A 22,447-nucleotide genomic window follows, 5' to 3' on the forward strand; every position below is an offset into this window, starting at 1 on the left:
TCTGATCCACAATTGCAAGTACTGGGCACTAGCAAGACGGAGAACGCTGCACATCCCCCTAGGACTGCTTCAGTCTGCCAACACAAGAATTATGAAACAGCAAGGTGGAGAGGATGTTGCGTACAGTACATTGAGGGTCAGGAGACAGCTCATGGTGTCTCTGCACTGTCAATGGTGTAGTGGCTGTTTGGAATTGTTAAAAAAATAGTACCTGGCAAGTGTGTAGTCAGTGGAAGGACACTCCCAGAAGCCAATGTGAGTGACCGGAAAAAGTACATGGTCAAAAACTCCAGTCAAAGGCAAAAGCAGAGTTGGAATGCTGGAAGAGAAGAAAGTGAATGCAGACGACAACATGCTGGCCAATGAGGAGCAGGTAAATTCAAGCGACAATGGAATGGATGAATGGTAAGTTCAGGTAAGTACTAGGTATGTTCTATGCACTTTTAAGAAATGTTTTTCGAAACCTTGAAATGGTAGCACATGGCAGTGTGAGATTGTGTTTACAGTAAGGCAGGAACTGGATTGAATATTAGTAAAACATAGGTGTGGGATGTGTGCAAATTTTAGATTGCTGTGTTCAGGAATTTTCACCAATCACCCGTCTCAGCTAAGTTCCTCCATTAAAATCTGCTACACCTTTACTATGAGGGGAAATCAAATCAGAACAGGGAAAACAAGAAGACTGTGTAGATGATGGAAGGATCTCAGAGTACCTGCTGCAGGACTGCGGAGAGGTGCCTACAGCTTAAGCCCGAATTTGTGGGTCTGATAGCTGCTGTAAGGGTTAAGCCTTTTTTGATCTACAAGGACTCTGACTCTAGCTAAGGGTGCCATACAGCTCTTGGATTTTTCTCCAGAGGTTGAGATAGTGTGGAAAACTTTGAAGACAGGCAGATTCAGCTGTTGGGATATAAAACTGAAAATTAGAGGCAACTGTACATATGATTGTCAATCTGACTGGAAATTGTTGTGGACTTAACTGAAGATTGTGAGAAACCTGTGAACTGGTATCCAGAAAACCTCCCTGAAAGTTGGGAATTTTAGAGCACAGAGCTTTCCATTTTTGTAGGCCTGGGACAAGGTACCACACTTAACTGAAAAAGATGTGATTTCAGCTGGTATGTTCCACTTTATGCTTTGAACATCTGTACTGATCTGGGACTGTAGAAAAAAGACATCCAATATTGTAGTACCCTGACTGACCAAGTCTTGCAGCCTTGGCCGGCTGAAGATTTCCACCCTCCAAAAAGGTTTTAAAGTCTGAAAGTGTAACTTTTATCCAGGATGAACCATAAACTCCTTCCTGATCTTGGCCCATTTCAGGTCAGACACAAAGGATGAAGAAGTCCAAATCCTCCAAAGCACTTGGACCAGTGGCATCTATGTAAGTTATTTCTGATTGACCTCAAATGGTCCAATACACACCATGACTTGAGGATATACCATATACGCACGCTTTCCTGTATTCAGTTTCCGTTACTTGTGAATACTAGTGGGGGTTTTCAGTGTTTCCCATTGTTTTTATAAATTTTTTTATTTAGTGGTCATCAGTGTTTGTTCTTTTTTGCACTGTAAAAGATAATGATAGAATAGAGCTTTCCATCTTTCCCTTATTCACTCACTTTGTTAATTATTTCTCCCCTTGTTCCTGCTCCATCCATCTTTGTAACCCTTAATTGAATATCCTCCTTCAAGTAATCTTATATGATTTCTCTCACATTCCTACCTGTCTAATTCCTTGATACTAAAATCCCTTTGCCTGGAAGTCCAGTCCCATCCAGTGTCAAGGATGTAAATGAACAGAAATATGTTTGCACTTCATTAAGAATAAATGTAGCAGATAGAAGGTTGGTGGTGGGCATTTACCAGAATTTCCTGCCCCTCTTCGCTTCAGACAAATGGGAAAGATTTGCTGAATGAAGATTTCTACTTAGCCCACAAGAGTTATACTGTGGGGTGTTCAGCGTTCTGCTATTGCAAGTCAGTGTCACCCTGTCTTGAAATACCGTGAATGAACTGGGCTAATACATGTATTTATACTGTCTGGTGGGGACCTATTCCTACATGTGTAATTCACAAGGGAATTAATTTTATTTTATACTTCTCTGGAATTTTGTGTTTAAGTGAAAAAACCAAAGGATCTCTAGTCATTGATTTTTAGCAAGCAGGTGGGTGGATCTTTGTGTTTTTTTAAATCAGTGCGGGGACTGTGTTCTTACTGAACAAGTGCCAGTTACACAAGGTGCTTTATCTTTTAATTCTGTACAGTTTGCTCTAATATAGTGCATTTTCCATTTTGGGAGAAATAACAAAGAATAGCTCACTATGTTCTCATTACATGCTCTCAGTGTCTTCTACAGGTCATGTTGCCAAGGAATCGTAGCTTTGAAGCCTCCTTTTGTTATGGATGCTGTTAGACTTTTGAGTTTATGCAGGGTCACCCCCAATCTTTTTGCCTCCTGCCTCCTATTTTTTCTGACCTGTTGCTGTTGGCTTTGGAACTCTGAGCATTTTACCACTGCTAACCAGTGCTAAAGTGCATATGCTCTCCGTGTAAATTGTACTTAATTGGTTTATCAATGATTGGCATATTTTATTTACTAGTAAGTCCCTAGTAAAGTGCACCAGAGGTGCCAAGGGCCTGTAAATCAAATGCTACTAGTGGGCCTGCAGCACAGGTTGTGCCACTCACATGAGTCGCTCTGTAATAATTTCTCAGACCTGCCACTGCAGTGTCTGTGTGTGCAGTTTTAACTGTAAATTCGACTTGGCAAGTGTACTCACTTGGCAGACCTAAACCTTCCCTTTTCTTACCTGTAAGGCACCCCTAAGGTAGGCCCTAGGGAGCCCCAAGGGCAGGGTGCAGTGTATGGTTAAGGTAGGACATATAGTAATGTGTTTTATATGTCCTAACAGTAAAATATTGCTAAATGCGTTTTTCACTGTTGCAAGGCCTGTCCCTCTCATAGGTTAACATGGGGGCTACCTTTAAATCTGATTAATGTATAGATTCCCTTGGGAGCACATGGACATGTGGAGTTTGGGGTCTCAGAGCTCACAATTTAAAAATACATCATTTAATAAAGTTGATTTTAAGATTGTGTGTTTGAAAATGCCACTTTTAGAAAGTGAGCATTTTCTTGCTTATACCCTTTCTGTGACTCTGCCTGTTTGTGGATTCCCTGTCTGGGTCAGGTTGACAGTTGGGCTGGTTGCACCTCACACTAGACAGTGACACAAAGGGAGCTGGGGTGTAGCCTGCATTTCCTGATGAGCCATCTTTGCTAGGAGGGAGGGGAGAGTGGTCACTCACACCTGAAATGGCTGTGCCTGCCCTCACACAATGCAGTCTCCAACCCTTTATTGAGTGTCTGAGGCCTGGCCTGGGCAAGGCGGGATTTCACATTCAAGAGAGACTTTGCTTTGAAGTAGGTCTACTTCAAAGGAGAAATTGGGTATAAAAAGGGAACCCAAAACCACAGACTTTAGAACACTTCTGGAAACCAAGAGGAACCTCTGCCTGGAGAAGAGCTGAAGAGCTGAGGAAGAAGAGCTGCCCTGCCTGTGACTGTGCTTTGTGGAGCTATCCTGCAGTTGCTGCTTCTGCCTGTGCTAGAAAACAAAGACTGGACTTTGTGTTGCCTTCCTTCTTGTGAAGATCTCCAAGGGCTTGATTTAGAGCTTGCCTCCTGTTGTTTGAAGTCTCAGGGACAGCAAAGACTTCTCTCCGCCAGTCTCTGCCAAGTGTGCCCATCTGGTTCCTGGGACCCTAAAAGGAGAAGCTGGCAGCCCAAGAGTGAGAAATCCACACACAGAACGCCATGCGGGGAAAAGATCGATGCGACTCGATCTGCGGCTGGAAAATTGGCACTCTGCCGGCTTTGTGGCTGAAAATCGACGCTCGCCTGCAACGCGACCAAAGAATCGATGCATGGAGCTGGAGAAACGACGCGCAGCATCGCTGACGGAGGCTGGTGAGTTTGCAACCGGTGTTGCATGGTTTTCGGATCATTGTGCGGCTGGATTTCGATGCAAGTACCGCTGGGCGTGTAAAAGCAACGCAAGGCCTGACCGGACCCAAGAGTGCTGACCGGATCGACGCATTGCTCTCCTGCGGAGAGAAGAAACGACGCACCCTCACTCGACGAAAGGAGAAATGACCCAAGGTCTCGCTCTTGAGTGAATTTGACGCATCGCAAGCCCTTTTTGACGCTCACTCACCCTTTCCGGGGTTATTTTTTACGCACTCAAGGTACATTTTCATGCTAATAGTGTTAGTGTGTGTTTAAAACTACATGAAGACTCTTTTTGTTTTTAAATTGATAACTTGTGTATTGTGGATTTTTGTCGTTTTGGTCTTGTTTTGTTTAGATAAATATTCCCTATTTTTCTAAACCTGTGTTGTGTCATTTTGTAGTGATTTCATTAAGTTACTGTGTTGGTACAAATACTTTACACCTAGCACTCTGAAGTTAAGCCTACTGCTCGTGCCAAGCTACCGAGGGGGTAAGCAGGGGTTAGCTGAGGGTGATTCTCTTTTACCTTGACTAGAGTGAGGGTCCTTGCTTGGACAGGGGGTAACTTGACTGCCAACCAAAGACCCCATTTCTAACAGATGCTGTAGGAATGAAAGTTGAACTCAGTGATCTTGGTGCTTAATCTGTTTTGGGGTGCAGGATCAAAACATGTAGATACACCTGTTTTTGCTGAAATCGCGGTGTCTGCAGCCCATACTAGATAACCCGAGGTAGTGGTAACCTCTTCATGTGTCTGAGTTGTACTGTCTACAGCTCATACACTAACTCTTACATTGTCTGAGTTAATAAATACACTAAAAGAAGCACAGTTTCAACTCAACCAGTGCATGGAGCTGTTAACATGGGTACTGAAGATGTTTGTGATTTGCTTCTAGATCTTTCTGTATGTAGCAGTGTGGCTCCTATAGAACGCTTTTTAGACTATCACAATGTAAACTTAATCTGTGTCAGACCTTTCTGATGCACCCAAATGCATATTATGTGGCTTATTCTGGCCAGATTGGATCATGACATTAACATACATCACTGAAAAGTGCATATAGGTAGGTACTGCTCTTACATTGTTTAACACCAGAGTTTGCCCAAAGCAGTGAAAGTGCATCAGAATCTGGTGCTTTCTGGTTTATACTGAAAATCAAATATCCATTCAGTGCTGTTTCATCAGTTGCACACTGTTTTAACTGAAAATCAGAAACCTACATGCATGTTTAATACTGTTGCAAACATGACGATCTACAACAAGGTTGCAGTTTACAGTAGGGGAAACTGAATGGAGCTGGATGTTGCTGTAACATATTTTTAATGTTTTATCCACATTCTGATTATTCGTTATCCTATCTCTTATTAGGTTATGAAGTGTGGTGGGGGCCCCTCTTCATCTTTTAAAATGTCTTAATGTTTAGTCGTATTTAATAGATGTGAGTGTATGGACAATATCTTTATCTCTTGTCCTGATGCAAGCACTAGTCTGAAATGACTATACAATTGCCGAAACTAGTTAACAAATCATTTCAGAAGATGGTTATCCATTAAAAGGGGACATAAGATGTTTTAGTATGTGATGAATAAGCATGAAGAAGGTTAATAGTTTCCTGATTAATCACATTTTTTTGTGTCCATATATAACATATGAAGTGGTCTATCTACATCACTATATTTAGTTAATGGCCCTCAGATTGCTTGAATCTGCAACAGTGTTTCACCGACACTAGGAATGTCCATAGTAAGAGGCAAGATGAAATAAGTAAGCAACAGATGAAAGATTTGTGCCCCTGAATGTACAAGTGACATCATACCAGAAATATACGTGATCCTAATGAAAGTAAACATGCAGAGGGATATATAAATACTCTTAATATGTAATGTCTCCATATTGAAGAAGTAAGAATCAACTAGAGAATAGGAAAATATTTAGCCCAGAGTAAGTTAGTAAATGTAGACACGCTAGATGGGTGTTTGTCTATGAAGGAAACAACAAAGTTATCATTCGACCAACTTGAATGTAAGGGTTTGGGTGAATACTATGGATTTCCCTCATGATTTTTTAAATCATATATGCGCTAGATATTTTATATATAGGAGTCCTACTAGGGAAGAAGATGACTATTGAATTTCTAGAAAAATGCATAACCTCAGAGAGTTGCTAGGCTTTAGTCCACTTGAAATGACATAGGTTTTGACTACCTACTATTTTTGTAGAACATGTTTTTTTCTAATAACTCTGATCCCTCATTTCATGTTTTTAAGTTCTGTGTCATTTTGTATAATATATTTTATTTTCTTCATCTCATTTATTTTGTGAATCTGAACTTGCTTATTTCTTTTTTTATAAATCTTTTTATTGTTATTATTTTGAACCAATAGAGGCAGCACATACAGATCAAAACTTTGAGTGTGATGTCTAATAAAGCATTTAGGATATTCTCTCATAAATCTAAGCTTCTCCATACCTCTGCTACCCCGCCCTTCCATATCGGTCACTTTGCAAACACATCTGTCCCTTATTTCATAAAATTGCAGAGGGCAGTGACTTGCCTTGTAAACCATGCGTTCTGCATTCACACAAGTATCCATTCTTTGTGTCTGCTCATTGAAGCTAAAAGCAGTAGAAGCTATCCAGTGACAGGTGATTGTCTTCTTGGCTATCAATACTTCTATTGCAGCCAAGCATCTATCACCAGAATTGTCTGCCTCCTCTCTTTCAATCCCTAGAAATGCTTGTGCAGGATCAGACACCATTGGGTATCCCACCACCCTGATCAATGTGGAATATAATTCTGACCGGTAGTGTTCAATGTAGGGGCAATGCCAAATTGTATGGATAAAATCTGCTTGCCGCACACTGCAGCATGGTCATGTCAGGTCTTTACTTCTACCCATGCGCCAGAACCTAATGGAATCGTAGTAGGTGTGGTGAAAGCATTTAAACTGTACTCTCAACTTAACCGACATAGTTTGTGATAGTGCTGCCATTTTTGCTTCGATCCACTCATCATCTTCTAGTGGACCAATATCAGACTGCCATCTATCTTTTAGTGTTCTGGGAGGGTCAGGAGAGTGAATAATATGTTGCAATGTATTTCCCTACATAGATGTTGCCTACTTTTGAAATGCCAATAAGGTTCCCCTCCAGAAACCTGTGGCAGCCAGAAGCCTCACCACAGAGGTTTCAACTGTAGTTTTCTAAAAAAAAAAAAAACAACAAAAAAAACAACCTGTTTCGGGATCTTATGCCACCTTGGAAGTGGGAGTCTAGTCCAAGGGAATATCCCCCTCAAGACCAAAGAGCTATTGAGGTCTGTGTCCATCTCCCAGATCTGCATTAGATCTCTTTTTAGTCGATAAGACGAGTCCAAGGGGGTCCTCGATTATCCAGGCATTTATCACAATCACTTTTATGGCCAAATGATATAGCCAGAAGTCTGGGACCTCAATGACTCCATCAAAGGGGGACTGAATGCACTTAGGCTGGCGCAAAGGAATTTTGAAAGTGTTAGACCTGGCATCCTTGGTGTGTTCTCCCCTAACTTTTTGCCTCTACTTCCCATATTGTTGTTGTGTGCTGGACTCTGCCTTTGCCGTTTTTGTTACTCTGAGCACTTTACCACTATTGACCAGTGCCAAAGTGCAAGTACTCCCTATGTGAAATTGTATGTGTAATTGGCTTTTCCGTAATTGGCATATTCGATTAACTAGTAAGCCCCTAGTAAAGTGCACTAGGAGTGCCTAGGGCCTGTAAATCAAATGCTACTAGTGGGCTTGCAGCACTGATTGTGCCACCCACGAGTAGCCTTGAAGACATGGCTCAGACCTGCCACTGCAGTGTCTGTGTGTGCAGTTTTTAAACTGCCAATTCGACTTGTCAAGTGTACCACTTGCCAGGCCCAAACCTCCTCTTTTTATACATGTAAGACACCCCTAAGGTAGGCCGTAGGTAGCCCCATGGGCAAGGTGCAGTGTATGTTAAAGGTAGGACATGTATTGATGTGTTTTACATGTCCTGACAGTGAAATACTGCCAAATTTGGTTTTCTCCAAGAGCTTGCACTGAGCTTGCCCCTGTTTTTGAAGTCTCAGGTCCATCAAAGACTTCCTCTACTACCCCTGGACTCTCTGCTGAGACTCCTACCCTGTCAAGTGGTGCCTAATCCAGTCACTGGGCCCTTGAAAGAAGCAGCTGCTGAAAAACGAAGAAGAACCAAGTACACTGACTTCGGACGAGTCTGGACTGACGCCGCTGCCGGATCCCGTGATGCTGCCTGTAACTGAAGCCGTGGTCCTCGCTGGAGTGCGATGACCCCGCAGGCTCCGTGAGTCCCTAAGGGCCATGTCACTGACATCCGTGACACCTGACTTTGCTGCACCACACCGTGACCACCAGATATCGACCCCGCCGGAAGTGTACAGATCCAACGCTTCTCACCGACAATGCCTCACCTCCACAGCAAGGACCTGACACCTTGCCCCAACCCCACCGCTCCATTGCTCCAAAGCACCGGAACTGACGCCGCAACGGATCCAGTGACGCCTCGATCCCCGACTCCGTGCACCGGCTTGTTTCCTCATCGACACAATGTACTGTACTTGGGGGTCAGTGTGACTCCGTGATCGGCACCATTAGCGCCAGATTGTTGAGAACGACTCTGTCACAGCTCTGTGAAATCACCAAAGCAAAGCACTTGTGTTTCTAAGTGCTACATTGAAATGTAATCTTTAGAAATACATAACTTTGCTTATGTATGTTGGATTTTTGTTATTTTGGCCTTGTTTGATTTAGATAAATATTGGCTATTGTTTAAACTAGTGTGGAGTCAATTTCCTAGTTTTTTTACTGTATTACTGTGTGTGTTGGTACCAATACCCTACAGCTATCAAGGGGGTGAGCAGGGGTTATCCTAGGTGTGTATCTCCCTTACCCTGACTAGAATGAGGGTCCCTACTTTGACAGAGTGCAAACAGACTACCAACCAGAGACCCCATTTCTAACAGAAAACATAGTGTTAATGTCTGTAAAAAAAGGTGCCTGATAATATAAAAACATCTGGAGTGTTACCATCTTAAACAGAGCTCTGTGCCCTATGATTGAGTGTGGGGGTGAGTGTTTACCCCAGGCCAGCGGGTCACTTTTAGTTTGGCTAGTAGTGGTGCCAGGGGCGGCTCCTCCGTTAGGTCGGAGGAGCGTCACACACCCCAACACCCCCATCGAGGGCTGCAAAACCTTTAAAAGAAAACATTAATAAACTTTCTTTATTATCATTTTCTTTTAAAGGGGCAGGACCACGGGGTGACAAGCAGTGATGGGAAGTTCACAGCACTCCCCCTCAGAGCGCATGTGTTTTTGGCCGGCCGTCTCGGGCCAGTAAAACACAAATGAGCAGTAGGCTCACTGCAGCCCAGCAACACGGTCTGGAGAGAGCCTTCACAGGCTCCCAGTCTGCCTGGGAGAGCCTTTCTGGGTGCTCCCAGCCAATCCTGATGCTGCTCTGAGCAGCGTCAGGATTGGCCGCTGGGCAGGCTGGGAGCCTCTGCCTACAGCAATGAAGCAGAGGAGCGGATCAGCGGCGTTCAGGTAAGTGTTTTTTTTTTTAAAATGTAATAAATAAATTTGTTTCCCCCCTTTCCTTCCCTGCACCCTGCCTCACCCTTTCCGCACCCCGCGAGCCGCTACTGAGTGGTGCTTTATTTAAATTCCAGTTTACTTGAGGGCCAGTGGTCATATGTATTACTATATACTTGAAGGAATCCTCCAGGTCTCTAAGTTGTGTTTTTGATGGGAACTCTGGTTGCCTAGGAGTGATCAGGACATATTCCAACTTATTATGAATTATATGGAGCCCAGAGGTGTCCTGGTAAAATTGCAGCTTCTTCAGTAAAAGGGGCAGCAAACGGTGGCCTCTGAATGAAAACTAGTAAATCATCCTCATATAAGCAGACTCAGTCCTCATGATCTGACTGCCACAGGATGCCCCAAAGACCTGCATCTTGCCAGATAATTTCTGCTAGTGGCTCTACTACAAGTGCAGAAACAAGCAATGAGAGCGGACAGTACTGCTGCATATCCCTGCCAATTGTCACCAATATGAGGGTTAAGAATTTTGCCTCTGAGTTTATACGCATGATATGTCTATTCGAGGAGCAGTCATCACAGTCCTTTTGCTGCTTCAGGATAGTAGTTATCAGAGTGCCTTGGAGCTGGTGTGCATCTATATTTTCCCTGTACTTTGATAATAACTGAGTTTCTAGTACAGACAAGCATGTTTCACTGCCTTCTGCAGGATTCCCGTTGGGTCTAGGTGCCTTACCTATCCTCAGACCCGTGATTGGGTTCTGAACCCTTGCAGTGGAGCATCAAGTTACCACCTTTGGTCTGCCTCCAAGGAGCATGCTATCAAATCCTGTGCTATTTGATTTGATTGTTCAACAGCAGGCGGTGTCCTCACAGCGTGAGGGGAAGCATAAACATTTCCAAATGCCACCGCCATTAAAGTGCGATCAGTGACTATCCTACCATCACTCCTCCTAATTAGAGGTACCATCTGAGAAGCAAGGTCGTGCATTGCCAACCAATAAAACAAGTTACCCGATTTGTTTCCCTACCCGTAAACCCGGTGCTGTGTGGCTAGCCAAGTCAATTTCGCCTCACTGAGCTTAAGTTGTCACAACTCGTCCACTACAGACTTGAGCAACTGAATGTTACCAACTTCTCGGACATGAATCACTCTACGTTTGAGTTTTTGTACTATGCGTTCAAGATATGCAACAGCGTAGTTTTCATTCCTCTTTACTCGATTATTAAGCATTTTATATAGGCACGAACTACAGCTTTTAAGTGCTTCCAAGATGGTGAGCGCCCAATCAGCGAATCCCACATTGACATCAAAATAATCTGTTATGCCCTCTCTGAAATTTCTCCACTCAATTTCCATTCTGCAACCAGCATGTATATCTCATTGGTTATTCATAAAGCTCGCTAGTTATATTTGTGCAGGAGTTCTCCCATATGTATAGTTCTGTTGCACTTTTGGAAGTTGGGCGCCATGTTACGGATTTGTTCACAACATTTTGTGCATGTATGGATATGACGAGGGACATTGTAAGTTGTTTCATTCTGCTGGGTTGCCAATTGCTCAGCTTTAAGAGGCTGTTATGTTTTGAGCATCTTTACTCATTACTGGCATTGACGCCATTGTAATTCATATGAGCTTGGTAAATTCAAATGAACTTCTTCCGGCAAGTTGAGATGGGGATTAGTAGGAGGTTGTAGAGGTGTTGTGGGGACAAACAATTAGCAAACTAGCTTGGAGCTGTGTTATGCGAATGATAGTGCCAGTGGTTGTGTCTAAAGTGGAACGTTTGCCTTCACAACATCTCGATGTGCCCTGAAGGTGGCAAACATTTAACCAGCTTCATGCCTTGGAGCCATGTTGTGCACATGATGGTGCTCTAAAATGTCTTAATGTGCACTGTTGACGTAGGAGGAAGCATGAGTAAGACTTGATATGATGTTTTGTGAGGGTGGCAAATGCTTATGTGCACAAGATGGAGCCAGGGCATGTGTATGTTGAGTAGTATTGGTGTCATGTAAAATAAATACAAGTAATACTTGTAGTATTATTAATTTATGTTTCAGTGAAACCTGGTAGACACTACACCTAAGGTCACCAGGTTGTGAGGACACTTTAATAGTTGCTGACGAATAAGTGGATGCTGTTACACCACTTTGTTGTTGCTCACGGAGCACTTTATAGTGAGACCCTCTTTTTATTGCAAACATGTTTAGATTGTGTGTACCTAGAAGAACTTTAAATTCAGAAGCCAAATTAATAGTGATGCCGGCACATTTTCAATCACAGCAGCTAAAACTTGGAATGGTCTTCGTATTGACTTGAAATCAGAACGCAACCATCTTAAATTCGGTAAATCATGAAAAAGCCTGCTATCCCAATAATAAGTGCAAGTGCGCTTTGCTGAAAAGAAAGTTATGTCGGTCAAGGAGAGATGCTCTGAGAGCTAACAATCGCCATTAGGCTAATGCTGTCCTTTATAGAAATTATATTAAGAAATGCCTTGTTTTGATTCCACCTCACTCCTTTTACTTTCGCCTGTCTAGATTTCCAGTCTCTTAATCTCACTCTTTGCAGGCTCTGCTTCATCCCTGCAGTCTCCTTTGTAACTCTTTTACAATATTTCTTACTCCCCTTTCTGCTTTTCTCTCTCCTGGAATAAGAATGATGATGAAAAGTATGTCACAATCCCCAAAAATGAGTGAAGGTGTTCACTACCTGCAGCCACAAGCACAAATTAAGGAATAACCAATCAATAACCATATATGTTATTATTACATAAAATCCCATGGGATGTCCTCTTTGTTGAAGGCATCTTTACCTCCTCTTATGTTTACTGCCACGTACAGCATACACCCACAAGCACGATATAGTGGGTAGGTGAACAGACTTTCTAAACTGCCCTGAAAATATGGCCAAATTTAATGACAGCATGAAAGGAACTTTACCATTACAAGCTAAAAAGTCACGTTAAATGATTCTTTAGTGCAGATAGTAACTAAAATGTAACTTCATATTCATACTTGTCAAGCCCGTATGCTGCACACACACCTCAAACCAGCCATAATCTTTCACCTAACCTACATATCAGTTCCCATGAGTGGTGATAGGGACATATATATAAAATAAATGTTTGCATTAATCTCACATTTGACCTACCCTACACATGACAGTTCAGAAGGTGTGACAGGAACATGCCTCCAGTCGGAGTGTTGACATCCATGACACATGTAATTAAAGTTGTATACGTTTTGGGCTACCTCGTCACAGCAGGAAGCACTGTGCTAGAAGACTTTTTGTGGCTCACAGCCGAAGTGTAGACTTCAAAAGAAGCTAGAACCTCGCAGGAGGCCAATACTGTGAGTCATTTTAAGCTCTATGTCCACTTTGCCAAATGCATTAACACCGTACTGTATTGTAAGGAGTCTTGGGTAATGCTTTATGCCCCACTGGCTGCGCCACGTTTACTTTTTCAATTTGACAGGCCCTTGAGGTGATTTGGCTGTGTGCAGGGGAGGATGTTCACTACCATGTGTGGCCAGACCTTCCATGTTCTGTTTCTGATTTGTAGGCTATGTATGTATATATATATATATATATATATATATATATATATATATATATATATATATATATATACACAGAAGAAAACAAATGTTAAAGTGACGTTGTAGTTAGATGAAAATGTCAGTTAAAATTTAACATTTCCAACTAAAAAAAAACCTGATTTTCACCAGTTATAGTTTATTGAGACAATTTTAACTTGTGGCTCCACCATGCCCAGTGTTGTTATCAATTATGTCCTTTGGGATGTCATCACGGACATCATTAATTACGTCATTGAACATATCATGAGTGATGCCATTGGGGAGGTCATAAGCAGAGCATGGTGGGGACATTAGTTCTAGTTAGCTCAGTAAATTGTAACTGGTGAATGTCAGTGTTTTTAGTTTAAAATTTTACATTTTAATTTTCATTTTCACCTACCTACAACAGCACTTTAACATTTTTTTCAGTGAATTTCCACGGTTTTTGTTCCAGGGAAAATAAGATATTATTACCATAACTAACAATAACATCACTTTAAACGTTGTTTTTTTTCAATGGATTTCTAGGGTTTTGTAGCATAAAGTAAGATCTTACTAACATTCCCAGTCCCCTGGAGCAGTCCACCCCCTATATGGTGGTAAGGTTGGGTGCATGGATCACCTCCGGCCAGGCCCTGCACCCAGCTTCCCTAGATGGGCAACACCCAATAGACACCCATCTCACATTTGTTTATTTGGGGACAGCTCCAACAAGTCCCAGGGGTGAACTCCTACCCGTCCCCATGTGGTATTTTTTAAAAACATTTCCAAGTCAGGGGCCAAGTCCTCAAGTCCTCAAGTCCTGTAATGGCCACTGCAACATATCCTTTCATGTTGCAGCCAGAAAATCAGAGAGCTTGCTGTGAAAAAGCCCCCTCAGCAATCAGAAGACTTGATTTTTTTTAACCAACTGTCCAGATATCTATCAAATTTGAATCTCAATTTCTCAAAAACTACTGAACAGAACTACACCAAATCAAAAAAAATATGCTTTTTGGGTAAGGATGTAACTTTATGCCAGATTTGGTGTACTTCTGCTTAGCCATTTTGGCTGTAGTGCTGTTCAAATATCCCTATGGAAACTGCAATATTAAATTGCATTTTGTGATCCCCATTTCTTTATGGCCCCTGCTTGATGCATTACCCCAAATCTTTCCAGGAAGGGGCTTATTTTGGAAAGTTTCCTGAAAATTTGTCAAACAGCGGCAAGTCATTAAAGTAATTAGCAAAACAAAAAATCCATTCCCTATATTAAGTAGGTTCTAACTATAACGACACAGTCGGGTGATGGCTGCTGCTGTTATATATATATATATATTTCCACAAAAATTCAACGCCCACATGAGCTACTGTTTGGAAAGTTTTGGGCTGAGAAAAAAGGGAGGTTCCAAAATGCTTTTTCCCCATTCATTTTTCTATTGGGGATTTGAACATCGACATAGCCAGAACCACTGGATGGAATTACACCAAATTTGGTAGAAAGGTAGCTCTTGGTCCACAAAGCAACCTGTTTGTTATTTGGTGTAACTCTGTCAGCAGTTTTTTTTATTAATTAAAGAAAAAAACAAATGTATATATATAGGGACGTGAAGGCTCTGTGAACCCTCCCAATCTCGTGCTGAGGTCTGACTGGCCTCCAACAGTTCAACAAGGAAGTATTGGCAGCCATGTTCGGACACAGCCAAGTCATAGACAAAAATGTAAAAAATAAGAAAAGGGTCCGTGGTAGGGACACCCTGATCCATTAGCTCTGGTGCTGGGGTCCTAGAGGGACCCCCAGGGCAAAAAAGCATTGTAAAAAAAATTTCGCCAGGTTCCCGCGCTTGTTTCACTGGAGCCCTCAAGTGGCCCAGGTCCCGGGGGCATTTAATTTTTCAAGCGGCAGGGCAACCTGTCCCCTCCCACAGCCCTGGGGACCACCACAACCCTGGGGCGCTTATTGTTAACAATGCGTGGGGCAGCCCGGCTGTCCTGCAGCCCCAGGGACCGCTACCTCCCCAGGACACTTACTGTAAACACTGCGGGTGCGCCGCCTACTCAGCAGCCACAGGGATCACCACTTCCATGGGGCACAAAATAACGTGAAGTGCAGGGGGCTGCGTGGCCCCACACAACCCTGGGGCCCTCCACTACCCTGGGGCACTTCTGTTACACTCATGCGGGGGCTGCCTGGCTCCCCCCAGTCCCAGGGACTGCCACCTCCCCGGGGCACTTACTGTAAACAATGTGGGGGATTGCCCAACCCCCTCCTGCAAACCTGGGGACTGTCATGTTGCCGGAGCTAATTTAAAAAAACATAGGGGTCCATTCCGGACCCTTGGGGACCACCCCCTCCCTGGGGCTATTATGTTAGAGGTGGGGAAGTGAGTTCTAGTTACCTCAGTGCACAAGTTATAGTTACTTGAGATAACTCTAACTATAACAGGTGATTTCTATGGTTTAGTACATTTAAAATGTGAGCCTAACTATATCGTCCTTGTAACCTTTGTTTTTTTACAATTAATTTCTATGTGTGTCGGTGTGTATGTATGTGTGTATGTGTATGGTAAAAACCTTGGTCTACAAACTGAGCACAGTACAAAGAAAGGAATATTATAACTTGGATGGATAGTTAAGTGGGGATAGGCAAAGGATGAGTAAGGAATTCAACCATGGGAGAGAGAAAGATAAGCAAACCTGCAGGGGATAAGTAGGCACTGAGAATGAAGGACAGATGAAGTAGGAGGGGGGAGGGAGTAGGTTGGTCTTAGCAGAATAGAATGCAGGCATCACAAAGTTTTCTGCCTAGACCTATAGCAATTTCATCTGGTGACCAGCGGTCACTAGAAGAGTAGGGCCTTAAGTTCATTTCTTAAATGGAGGAGAGCAGGTGCATGACAAATTTTAATTTAAATGTATTCCTTATCCTTAGGTCATTGTAGGAGAAAGATTGTCCCCTACTGTTCTCATTTTGCAGATTCTGGATTCTAGTCTGAAGATTTTGCTGCTACAGGTCTTGCGTAGGCCTTCTAATCTTACTGGCATTTTGATCATCAAAGCTAGATATGTTGGAATGCATTATTTATAGCTTTGTATATATGCTGCTGCTTGGAGAACAGCCCTCAGCATCAGATGAGTTTCAGGGACACCAGCTTGTAGTGTATTGGCTACATCAAGGTAAGACAATACCAGCACCTGGATGGCCATTTTGAAGCTGTCTTCACTTATTGAGATCTTTGCTGTGTTTAGCAGGTCTAGTTTGTACCATCTAGTCTTGGTTTTGCAAGTGATATTTGTTTTGAAGCAGGAGATGGCACCAGTGTGGAAGTCAGGGAAGTGGTGCCCCCCGTGAATCAGGGTGATACGTCAATGAGGTTCCTTCTTTTGGGCCATCTTTTGGCCTGGTGCTGCATGTTGCAGTGAGCAATGGCTACAAACTCTATACAGGGTTCAGCTTCAAGTAGGCTGGTAAGGTAGGTCCGCCCAAAGCATATGATGTGAAAAGTAAGCTTGGTAATGCAAATACCAGAATGTGATGTAAAGGATAGAAGAAAGGCTCCTAATATAACCTCACCGTCGACTTGTGTTAGTAAGCTACGATAACCATGATACATTGGTTGCCACCAGCAAACCGCTACTTGATCTCAGGCTCACACGACGTGTAAATATAGCATGTAACTGATGCTTGTAAAGTTGATTTGTTCAGCTGTGCTATGCTTGCCTAAGTGTTCCTGCATACTGACCAAGACTGTGTACCAGCTCTTAACATAGCAAGTCCTGTAGGACATCTTAAGATGCAGAGCTGGGGTATGTATATGCTAATGTCATAAGAGCATCTTCTAGCACTGTGCCATCTAGCCTAATCTCAATGGCAGAGAGTGCTAACATGGCAAACATTGCGCCTAAGTCAGTTAAGATGGTGGAGTTTACTCATTAACCCGAACATAAAAAAACTTTGATCTCTCAATTAGGAGGGTTGAGACAACTGAATTTTGGGTATTTTTCAGACAGGTCTTGATCATAGCTGACCACAGAGGAAAGGGTATGAGGATGAATGTGACCACTCACCATTAGCACAAAGCCTTCATAACCAAACCATTCTTACCCCACTGTCAAAGTCCACACAGTGGTAGAAAAGCCTTGACCGGAAAGAGCAACGCACAAACAATATAAAATAGAGACCATGCTGCAAATAAATAAATTATCAATACATATGAAACCTCCTTAGTCCAAAATAAAACAACCAAAGCAGGGATAGGATTCATTACCTTACTTATATTGTGCCTATTTAGTTAAGTCTTTAAATGTTTCTAATAAATATTTTCATTTGAATCAGGTCACATCACTGTGAAGACAATTGTCAAATAAAAAAAAAGTTTTTTAATGGATTAGTTGAAGTTGTAGTTGACTTTATTTCTCCAAGTAAGTACTATTAATTAGTCCTTTTTTCAGGGATACAATGTTGTGATTTCTTTGTTTGAGACACTCATTGAAGTGGACTTTATTTTTCATTGTTGTATTGTAATAATGCCTCCAGCTAATCCACAACAGCCTTTATAAAACAGTGAAAATGGGAGAGTGGGGGAAAGAAGGTGTCGGGAACAGCAAAGCGGCGTCCACTGCTCTCCTGACACAGAGTGTGATGGTTTCCACCTCCTGTTCGAGGTTTTCACCCTTTTGTGGTCTATCCCATCCATGACTGGAAGTTTAGAGATGGACTGTAAAAGCAATTGATCCTTGGACCTTGAAATAGACTGTGAAGGCAAGGAAATCCTTCCGGGGCACCAAAACTGCATCAGAGCTAGTCCTAGAAAAGAGGAACACACGTTAAGGTACTGGTCACACACAGCTGAGATCAGTCTGTAACCGCCAAGTCAATGGTAGGATTTCTAGCAGGGCAAGTAAGTTGTCAAGTGTGTGGGTACGCTATAGGAGTGTGTTGATGAAGTCAAAGTGTATGTGTGTGTTTATGAGACTATATGAGCTGGAGGAGAAGGCAAGAACAGTGTGTATCTGGTTTATCTTATATAAATGTTCAATACTATTGTAATAGCATTTTTATCCCCTTGAGTTAAAATATTGTTCCTCTGACTCACCAGCGCAGAGGAGCAGCGATTGAGGCTACAGTGAAATAGGATGTTTTTGTCTGCAATGCAACACGCCTTCTTGTGATAGCATTTCAACAATGGATGGATAAGCCCAGTCAAGAAATAATCCTTATTTAAAACAAATAACACTTTCAGTCCATGACCTTAAGTAAAATAACACTGAAAGGACCAATGAGTCAAGATGTTAATTAATACTGCCTTTCTCAAGGACCAAAGAAGCAATTTTCTGCAGTTTCAAAACAACCAAGCAAAATCAGCTTGGTAAACAGTCAAAGTTTGTGGTTCTTTTTCGGCCCCCTAGCTCTTTCCTCCTAAATCCTCCCTACTGTCATGTGAAAATATTGGGGTGGATTTTCACCTTTCCTGGACACAGCAGCTTCATGAATGCTTTCCTGAAACTCATGTGGCACAGAGGATATAGAATTGGATTTATTGCTGAGTTCAACCACAGTAGCCAGAAGGAGATCTCATAGAGATAGTGCTGTACACACCGTCCATGACAGGCTGCCCGGATGATCATCAGGAGCGTATAGGGCGCCCAGCACAGGGCAAAGACGCAAACAATTATGGCCAATGACTTGGCCACCCTCTTGTCTCTGGAGAGCCTGAAACGGTTGGCGATGGTGCTTGCCATATCCACCCTTGTGCTGCTGCAGACGTTCTCCACCGTTTTGTACAAGCAGGCTTGCTGTTGCTTCAGCTGGCCGTCCACATGCAGGGGTGGCAAATCATGATTTATATTGAAGTCCAGTGACTGGCTGTCAAGTTTGTTCGCGCTTGGTCTTGCTTCTGATGGTCGAGCAGGAGATAGGCTACTTGCCCGTTTTTTCTGATCCACCTGGTTTCTTTGAACAGGCTTCACAAAAAATATGAGGTGCTCTCTTTTCTTCCCCCGGAAGCTCATTTCACAGTCCTCCTGCCCCGGGGACGGATCTTCATTCCGCATCATAGTGCGCTTCTTTATGTTGATGTAAATGCTTAAGTTAAAGTACGTAACACTGATGAAAGGAGTGAAGAACTCAATGGTGGACGCTATCATGAGGAAATACCAGTTGTAATAAAATTCCACGTAACATTCTCCTTCCGGCAAAATGCTTTTCCTAGCAATGTATTCCCAGGTGATGATTGCTGGTCCATACAGGAGAAATGCTGCCACCCAAACCAAGATCATCTTAAGCACCGCATTCCCAGTCATTCCTTTTTGTGCTCTGTAAGTCACCTACAATCAAAAGCAAAAGGAGACGTGAGATCTAGAGTAATACTTGAATGCTTTTGAGCTAGGTTCTGTATACATTTGTACTAGTAGAAAACTAAAGAGAAGTAATTTTACTTGTCATTGAAAAAATGGCTTTCACATGGAAGATTGTGGTAATGGTACAGAAATGCACCTCATGACATAAATGCAAACCAAGGTGGTGGTTGGTGGGAGAAAGGGAGAGACAGTTCATGCAAAGCAACAATTAAAAATATAGCTTATATAGAGTCAAGTGAATCAAGGCTAATTTAAAAAACGTACTGCAATAGACTGTTCTTTTCAAAAGTATTTTATCTTTGAAATCCTTAACGGGACAACCACACACAGGCCCTCATTCTGACCTTGGCGGTCTTTTCGCAAGACCGCTGAGTTACCGCCGCGGTGAAGACCGCCGACCGCGGCGGTGTGCCGCTGTGCGCATTCTGACCGCTGGGAGCGTTCCGCCGGAAAACCGCCAGCAGCCACACTGGCGGTCGGCGGGAAAGTGGAGACTGGTCAACCTCCACCGCCACGCCAGCAGAACACCGCCCACAGAATTACGACCCACATTTCTGTGTGGCGGTCTTCTGTTGGCGGTCTTCTGTTGGCGGTCACGTCCCTATGGCTCCCGTCGCCTCCCGGAGGACCAACGCACAAGGTAAGTTGATCGTCCGTGAGGGGAGGGGGTGGGGGGGTGTTGTGTGATGTGGGCGTGCATGGGGGTGTGCGTGTGAGTGTGTAGAGGGAGTGTGTGAGTGCGTGTATGCGGGCGGGGGGTGCTGCTGTGTCTATGGGTAATGTGTGCTGTTCGGCAGGTGCGCATGTCGGCATGTATGTGTGCGGGTATGTGTCCCCATTGTGTATGTGTGTGTAGGGGGTGTGTATATGTGCATGTTGGGGGTGTGTGCATGTCGGGGTACATGTATGTGCATGTCGGGGTGGGGGTGGGGAGGGGGTTCGTACCACCTCTGGGGGGTGGCAGGGGGGTGGAGGGTGTGGGGGGAGGACTCGGGTGGGTAGTGGGGGGTGGGGGAGACCCCTATCAGTGCCAGGGAAGGAATTCCCTGGCCCCGATAGTGCTTACCGCCATGGTTCGCACGGCGGTTCCCGCCCGCAAGAAACCGCGGCGGTAGGCAGGGTCATAATACCCTTGGCGGTCTTGGGACGACCGCCGGGCCGGAGTGCGCAAACTCCAGCCCCGCGGTCATGACCGCCGTGGCGGTCGGAGTGGAGAAGTAGCGGTCGGTCGCGGCGGGGACCGCCGCGGTCAGAATGCCATTTTTAATACCGCCGGTCTGTTCGCGGTCCGACCGCCGTCTCTCCGCCGACCGCCAGGGTCAGAATGAGGGCCACAGTGTCCTAAAGTAACTCCGTTTTAAGAACTGTGCTATGTATGTATTCCTCTGTCCAGTCCCTGTGCCACCAGAGGAAACCAGAAGTCATAACCCTGCACTCACAATGTTGAAGTCAGTAGCCTAGAAGTATTCTTGACCCCCATGGGTTGCCCCTTGATGTGAACATCCACTTCAGTACCCTAGTTGTTCAACTCACGACATGTGCAACCGGCACCACATGAGTTTCATGGAATGCTCAGATTGCAGTAGTCAACTCCGTATAGAAGACCTACTTACTCTGTCTGTGCTTGGAACATTTGGGGAACTCGAGAACCTTTATTTTTAGTCTTGACTTACAAAAGTGGATTTCCATGTAAAATGCATTAAATACCTGCAAATTCACAGACATTTTGGAGGTACCTCAAACCCATCTTGACGGATAAACTGCTGTTTACTTTTTGTGTTATCTATGGACCAAATAATGATGACCTGAAAATGTTAAATGTCTTGTTGGTGGAGCTCCATTTCTGGTCACTGCCCCTCATTGTTTGTGGATTTTAATGGTACATTATGGCCCAAAAGGGACTCTGTTTTTTTACCAGGGCCACTGGGGCCTCATTTTACAGGGAAAGCATCATCTTAGGGGGGTTCTGCAACAACTCTTCTCTTCATATGCGCTGGTTGATCTCTGGCGCCTTGAGCATCCCAATAAACCTTGCTTTATGTTCTCTTCTGCCCTCCATAAATCTCTCTCACATTGGGATATGTTTCTAATAACCAAGACACTGGTCTCATCCTTTAAGATGGTGTTGAATCTAAGGGTCATATCCAACTATAATGCGGTCTCCCTGTTTATTCAGATCAGTAGTCCACTTCAGTCCTTTGGGCTTCAGGGATTGACTTTTGAGCAAAGTCTTCTACTTCTTGAGGAGGCCTCTATCTCCTCTCTCAGCCTTCACTTATGTGAGTTCCTAGAGGTGATTGCTGGCTCAGCAGCTCACAACATTGTTTTGGATGTACTTAAGGCTTCTTGTTGGGGACAAAAGCTCCAGTTTGCTCCCCACCAAAGGAGAGAGGCAAGGTTGGAGGAGTCTGAGGCCTGCTTGACTCTTAGTATCATAGAGACCAATTTGGGACGTAGCGTAAGTGCTAGGGATGGGCCCCAGACCGATGCTCTCATGGAACAACTGACTGTTTTTCAAGCTTCTTTTAGGAGGCGAATTTAAGACCGAGCAGTCAAAAACTCCCATTCTAGGCAAATGTCAATTTCGAGAATAGTGAAGAGATAGGGTGGCTGCTCTCTTTTTAGAGTGAAGGACCATTCCAGCTTTAACACCATTAAGCAGATCAGAACTGAGAAAGGGGAGCTTGTTGTAGATCCAGCTGCTATATGTAATGTTTTACAGCAGTTCTATCAGGATCTCTATTGTGAGGATTGCTTTCCCTCGGTTCAAGCTATCTTTCAGTTGGTTGGGCGTTATCTTCAGCATAAAGTTAGTCTCACTCAGAGGGCTGATCTAGAAGCACCAATGACTCTTTTGGAGGTGGAGGGTGCCATCAGCTCCCTAGCCAAGGGCAAGACTTCCAGTCCAGACCACATTCCAT

The 22,447-nt window shown here is 43.7% G+C and overlaps 1 protein-coding gene across 2 annotated transcripts in view; it reads right to left on the reverse strand.

Moving 5' to 3' along the window:
* Window positions 1-17,422: 17,422 nt before the first annotated feature.
* HRH3 (histamine receptor H3) overlaps window positions 17,423-22,447 on the reverse strand; it is an 89,962-nt gene continuing 84,937 nt past the window's right edge. Inside the window, exons 3-4 of one of the 2 annotated variants that reach the window (XR_011199752.1) lie at window positions 18,263-19,493; window positions 17,423-17,973 (exon numbers count right to left, since the gene is read on the reverse strand). Coding sequence is in view for 1 of the 2 variants with exons in the window: in XM_069215727.1 (XP_069071828.1) it covers window positions 18,603-19,493 (891 nt within the window). In the remaining variant the exon portion in view is untranslated. Of the gene's footprint in view, window positions 19,494-22,447 lie in introns of both variants that reach the window. The other variant, XM_069215727.1, reaches the window with a different exon arrangement.

The sequence above is a fragment of the Pleurodeles waltl genome, chromosome 12 (assembly GCF_031143425.1).
Source record: "Pleurodeles waltl isolate 20211129_DDA chromosome 12, aPleWal1.hap1.20221129, whole genome shotgun sequence".
In the NCBI taxonomy this organism is placed as follows: domain Eukaryota; kingdom Metazoa; phylum Chordata; class Amphibia; order Caudata; family Salamandridae; genus Pleurodeles; species Pleurodeles waltl.